This window comes from Corvus cornix, chromosome 6 (genome assembly GCF_000738735.6).
Source record: "Corvus cornix cornix isolate S_Up_H32 chromosome 6, ASM73873v5, whole genome shotgun sequence".
In the NCBI taxonomy this organism is placed as follows: domain Eukaryota; kingdom Metazoa; phylum Chordata; class Aves; order Passeriformes; family Corvidae; genus Corvus; species Corvus cornix.
In genome coordinates, this window is record NC_046336.1 from 34,522,329 (window position 1) to 34,528,851 (window position 6,523).

Consider the following 6,523-nt stretch of genomic DNA (forward strand, 5'->3'; position numbering starts at 1 on the left):
GTGTCCCTGCCAGGGCAGGGGTGGCACTGGATGGGCTTTGAGGTCCCTTCCAACCCAAACCATGCTGTGATTCTGTGAGTCCATTACTGATATTCCTCTGACTTTTCAAGGAAAAAAACGGTACCTAAACTCATTTGTCATAAAGTTCACAATGAAAACCAAAAAAATAGGAAATGTCAGTGGTAATCAGAAGAAAGTCAATATGTTTATTTTGAGAAAAAAGTTGAATTTTTATAAATGCCAGATCTTAATCCACTATTAAATGAGAAGAGAGAACATTTCAGTGTTTTCCCCATTTCAGAGTAAGGTAGTTGTGCACTTCCAGCCCATTCTACAACTCCCTAAAACTCTAAAATTCCAAAACATTCCCCATAACTTTGTTAAGAAAACTTCTAAACCAGGTAAGTTCATTTTGATGCTGGGAAATAAATGTTGCATCTATTCCTACCCTATTTTAAGGTACAGGTTTTCATAATAACTCTCTTTCAAGTGGTAATCAATTGATTTTCATAATTTGCAGGGCATGAGTCCAGTCAGAGGCCCTCCCAGCAGAGGGATAAGCCAGGCAGCAGGGCCTCAAATGGAAGGGAGACCTGTAGGTGTTGGGATGGACCTCAGCCGTGGTCCTGGAAGAGGATTTAGGAGCAGCCAGGGAAAAAGGAGGCTAAAGGGAGTGATGCATTTAAGTCGTGTGGCAGTCAGTGCCCACAAACCTGTAGGAAGAGCTGAGTCTGCTCGTTCCCGGTGGAAGAGAGCAAAGATATTCCCGATGATCCTGCAGAAAGTGAAAGGTAGGAAAGATTCCAGCTATGCCAAGCTGTTGTCGGCTCGCCAAGCGGACGGGGACAAACCCATGATGATCAGGGGAAGCTACTTCCAGAAATCCATGGATGACAGGCCCTCCATGAGGAAACTAAACCACGTGTTGAAGCGCATCAGCGTCTCCAGGAAATTCCAGGAGGGCCTTGGCAAGGATTTGGCGCGTGGAGAGGAAGGGTCTGAAAGGGAGGAAGCCAAGTCGGGGGTTTCGATCAGTATCACGGCAGACAGCGAGCAGGAGGACAGCGACTATGAGAGGAGGACGAGGAGGAGGAGGCGCACCTCGGATGAGTCCTCTGAGAAGAGCAGCAGCTCCGGCTCCGAGTCGGAAGACAAAGACTACTTGAAAATAACCCTGGATCAGGATGAGGCCACGGAAAGCACCGTGGACTCGGATGAGGAAACGGGGGATTTGGGGGATTCCGATGACGAGTCTGAATCCAGCTCCAGCAGTGAGTCAGAGGAGGACTCGTCAGAAGAGGACGATGATGAGGAAGACTCTGAGAGCGATGAAGATGGCAGCATGTCCAAGAGCTCATCCTCACGGAGCTCCTACAGCAGGACCAGTGAGTCCAGCAGCAGGAGAAGCACAGAAATGTCCAGTGTGAAAAGCTGGGCAGGCAGCTCCCGTGGCAAACGCTCCAGCCAGAAATCCATGAGCTCTACCACCTCAGGTAGCGACAGGGACACGAGCTACAGGAGAACCTCAGGATCCAGCTACAAGAGCAAAACCTCCTCTGCCAGCGTGGAAATAGAGGACACCATAGAAGAGGTGTCAGAAGAAGAGGAAGAGGCAGAGGAGACAGCAGATAACTCAAACAGGGCGGATTCTAAAACTGCCAAGGCAAAAGCTGCTGCTGCTGGAGAGGGCAAGGGAGGACAATCAGCTGTTCCTGGTGAGGAGAGCGAGGAGGAAAGTGCAGAGGAGGTTGATCCAGAGGACAGTGACAGGGAGGACACTGCCAGTAAGAATGAATCTTCTTGCCTAGACAGTGAAATCAGCACGACTTCCAAAGGTACCACAGGGGCAAAAAGCTCAGGCAGTGCCACGTCGGGGAAAACCACCACGTCCCCTGGGACTGAGACTGAGAGCTCTGACACCAACAGGAAAGGAGTGAAATCACAGAAAAAGGTGTCCCAGGAAAGCAGCCAGTCCCAGGGTACTGGAACTGCGGAGTCAGAGGCCACGGGTGACTCCACCTCCTTCTAAAGAGGAGTGACAGTAGGTGATGGTTTGCAGTGAGGAGTGCCTTTGCTTGCTGTGCCTTCAGTGTGGTCTTTCCTAAGCGATGCTCACGGGCTGCAGACAGCCAAAAGGAGAGGGCAAAGCTTATTGATCCAGCATTTCACTGTCCTTGGGAGAGAACTGTGGAAAACCAACCTAATTCCAGTCCTGTGGATATATACATATTAAAAAATTATGTATATACACATACACACACCAGAGGTATACTGTCATAGATGTAGAAAGTTCAGTTTTCATGGAGCAATGAAACATGGGATTTAGGGAAGAACAGGAATGAGGAGGAGGATGTAAAGATTTTAAAGTCATCCATGTTTTCATCTTAGACATTAATGCCATATAATAACACGTGCTAATCTTCAGGTGAGTTCTCTGCTGTCATGGTCAGCTCTGTTTGCAGGGAGGACAAGTGGAATTGCAGCAAAACAACATTCCCAAAATTGCAGGGGATAACTGGGAGAGCTGGGATTGGGCTGTTTTCTGGATCACAGGATTCAGGTTACAAACACCAGTGATGCACGAGCCAGGAATGCTGAGGCAGGAGGACCAAGTGAGCTTGGTCAGGAGAGGAAATGGATTACATTTCCCAGCCTCTGCCCTTCCCACCTATCACCGTACAGTGGTTTTGTTTTATTTTATTTTGTTTTGTTTTGTTTTATTTTATTTTATTTTATTCTATTCTATTTTATTTTATTTTGTTTTTATTTCATTTCACTTCATTATTTTATTTCATTTCATTTCATTTCATTTCATTTTTTATTTTGTTCAAACATCTCTTTGAACTAGATCCATGATCACTGACCTGCCCCTTTGCATCCCCACACAGCACAGCATTGTAGCTGCACACAGTGTTTTAAAGTAAATCCCACTTAAACCAAGCAGGAATAGATCCACTGGAATATATCCATGTGAAGAACATTGTCTCTCTTTGCCAGGAACAATAAAATAGGCATCTAAGTAATTTTTACCAAGTGTGACTTCTCAAAACCTTAACATTTATCACCTATTTGTACCTTGCATGATTTTCTTTCTCTCAAAACTGGCTTTTCTCTTGTTCCTGTGTGTGTTTTGTAGTGGGGGTTAACTGTGATGGCATCTTAGTGTTTGAATTACTCATTCAAGAAGGGTAATAGTTCTTTTCAGTGTGCTGCAAGGAGGCATTTCTTTTTAAAAGATCAATTATAAATTATAATACCTAGTGGGGGTTGTGTGCTCACCACAGAGGGATTACTGCTGCTACAAAGTCACAGCAGTGTGGCACTTGTTTGCATTAATTCTTAAAAAAAATACGTAAGTTATATAAACCTAAAATCTGGTTTCTCCACTGTCTTCCCGAGCATCCCACCTGCCTGGAATATTTACAAAGCCTTACACAGAGCTGTTCTGTTTTTTAACCAGCCAGTTTTGCCAGCGCTCTGCCTGAGAATTTCCCTGGTGTATGTCGCGGGATTTTCTCTGCTGGATGTGTGGTGCACACAAAGCAGAGCTGCCCAGTGCATGGAATTCACAATGCAAGGGAAGAAAACTTCCAAGGCCTTCCTAGAGTTTATACCTTGGAGTGGTTTCTTAAAAGGATCTCTCACACAGTGGCTTCCTCCTCGGTGCAAAACTAATAGAAATTGATGAGTTACTAATTAATTAACAGAAAGGGCAGGGAAATGAAGAAACAGTGCTGGGTTGTCCTGACACTTCTCTTTGTTGTCCAACAGTGGGCCAAAAAGAAGAGGATCAAGTTGGTGGTGGACCCGGAGTACGAGACCAGCTCCACGGGCGAGGAGAGCGCTCCCGACCCCAGCCAGAGGAACCGGATGAGCACCCCCAGCATCCAACCCAGCGGCAACGGCAACGTCTACATCGCCCAGAACGGCTCCGTGGTGCGCACCCGCCGCGGCTGCCTCGGCAACAACCTCAAAGTCACGTCCCCGGTGAGGCTGGGGAAGCAGTTCAAGAAGCTGGACAAGCTGGCGGTGACGCACGAGGAGAGCGTCCCGCTGAACACGTTGTCCAAGGGACCGTCCCCAGGCGACAAAATGAACTCCAGGCCGTGCAGTGTCTCCTTTTCCTCTACTATAGGGGCCGAAAATGCAGTGACAAAGGCTGGGCCGGCCAAACTGAAAAGCACAGATGAGCAGGAATCGGTTGTTGACCACGAGGATGTCAAGGAGCCCTTGGAGTCGCACAGTGAACACACACAGTCCGACGAGGAGGAGCTCTGGATGGGCCCTTGGAACAACCTCCACATACCAATGACAAAACTGTGATTTTAGTTGATTTTTTTAGTTTTATTTTTACTTCGGTTTATAATAAACTGCGCTTTTTATTGTCACCCAGGGGCAGACGTACGGAGTTTGTATGGTGCACATCCGTTGTCCACGACAAACGGCACGCTTTAAAATTCCCAGACAAAATTTGCACTCACATTTGGACCGATCCATTGTCCTCCCCAGTTCTGACAGGCTCCCATCTCACTAAACACTACTTGGTTTCGATTAATGAGTTCTTTTTGGATCTGGAGTTCTTGTTTAATAAACAGTAAACTACTAATAAATGCACAGCCCCCTTTGGTTTAACCCTCCAGACAGTTCTATACCTGCCTGGCTTTGTTTTTCTGTATGGTACTTGTGGCTCTACTGTCTAGATTTGGGAATTGTCTGTTTATGGTCAAGATTCATATCCAGAGCTCTGCCTTCTGACCTCAGAGTAATAAATTCAAAATAAACCCATCCAAGTCAATGGAGCAAATCCTCGGCTGCTGCTGAAATTTGAGTCCCAATTCCAAAGTCAGAGCAATTTATGCAAACAATGCCCAGCTGGCAGCTATGGAATCAGAATTCCTGACATTACAGTGCTGCCACTTTGAAAAGTGCAAGAGAAGCTGAAATAAGATAAAAATTGCAACGAGGAAGGCAATGTGTAGCAATTAATCTTATTCAGAGCTACCTGGCCATGGTTTGTTCATTTTCTTTTGTAAATTAGCTTGTTCCAATTTTCTTCTCCAGTCAATTTTTCATCTTTTCATCTCTTCCCCCATCAGTTCTGTTTGCTTCTTTCCACAACCTTTAGGTGCAGTTTTTATGCTCCATCAGTAATTGTCATCCTATGGCTGTGTTCCTCTGGAATAAAGCAGGATGATCCACGAGCCTGTGTGATAGTGGGAGGCACTAAAGAGTAATTAATGGGAAGAGGATGGATCCATTCCCAAGCCCAACTGGCTGCTGGGTTAAGTAGTGCCATCACCATTCCACTTTGATCACTTTGAACACAAACCTGCTGCAAAGACAAATGGATCCCACAGGGAAGAGGAGAAAAAGGGAATATTTTGTGAGGTTAACATGCACAGAGAGATCTGGGAAGGGCAGAGGGTCTCAGGACACACACACATAGAGTTGTTCCAAAATTTTAGTACTCATTACATGTGAAATACACGACAAATTTGGGAACCTGGTTACAGCTCCTGCTTTTACCTCGAAGTTTTGAGTGTGCTGTGTCCCAGCTTGGGCAGGGAGCTGAGAATTGTCACTGTTTGTTCAGTCACCACCACCCAAAAAAGACAAAGCAAAGCGGTTTTCTCCAGTGTGAAGCAGCAAAGGCAAAAAGCAGAACCACGTTCACACGAGAAAAGTGTCCTGTTGTGTTGTGCAAACCTTTCCGGGGTAAGACCAAACCAATCGTGAGAACAACCTGGATTCCTCTGGAAAGATTGGAAGAGCCAACAGATGAATGTGTGTAATTAATAAGGAAGGGATTGGCATCACCACTCTCTCCCCGTTCCACAGCTGAGGCCTCACCACGGGGTCTGGCTGAGGACGGATCCGCTCTGGCGGTGAAAGGACTTTGTGCTGCTGGGGCTCTGTTGGTTTTCCCTTTGCCCAGGGAAATCCCTGGGAGTGTCTGTCTTTGGGAGCTGTCTGCGTGTGGTGTCCATGTGACCTCTCTGTCCAATACCTCCTTCTCAAGCTGAGCCTTCTGACCAAATATTCTGAGCAATGGTGCTTGTTTTTAGGCATGAGAAATGCACTGTAGCCTCTCACACGTGGGAAAAACAGAACACCGGGAGTTTCTTTTCCCTAATTCCTTTTTCTTGGCACATTTGCACTTGGGACCGGAGCTAAAGCAGCTGTTTGGAGTTTAGCTGGAGGCTGGACATACAGATAAGACTGATGGAAGAAAGAAAAAAAAATCTATTCTTTGAAATAACGAGTAAAGTGTTATATTTTAATCCTGTTTAAGACACTGTTATTATTTCACTGCCTCACTTTTTATTGCAGAGTCTCTCAGTTCTGTCCTTAATATTCATTAGGGTTTTTAGAGAAACGCTTTCTCCCAGTTTTCTGAGGGAAAAAGAAGTTGTTTCTTTATTTCTAGAGCAACTACAGCAGCTGTAGCTCTGGGAAGGATGCTGGGGCTGGACACCAGTGGTCAGTAGTGCTGTCCATGCTTATCCAAGGAAAATCTCTTCCC

General features: G+C 46.0%; 1 protein-coding gene across 6 annotated transcripts in view; it reads left to right on the top strand.

The window, feature by feature from the left end:
- The window catches only part of PCDH15 (protocadherin related 15), a 633,986-nt gene extending 627,700 nt beyond the window's left edge, over positions 1-6,286 (top strand). For 3 of the 6 annotated variants that reach the window (XM_039553551.1, XM_039553552.1, XM_039553553.1), the window contains one exon: positions 3,772-6,286. In XM_039553551.1, the coding sequence (XP_039409485.1) occupies positions 3,772-4,323 (552 nt within the window). In that variant the 3' untranslated portion in view covers positions 4,324-6,286. Of the gene's footprint in view, positions 1-520; positions 1,934-3,771 lie in introns of all 6 variants that reach the window. The other 3 variants (XM_039553549.1, XM_039553550.1, XM_039553554.1) reach the window with 2 other exon arrangements.
- Positions 6,287-6,523: the final 237 nt, after the last annotated feature.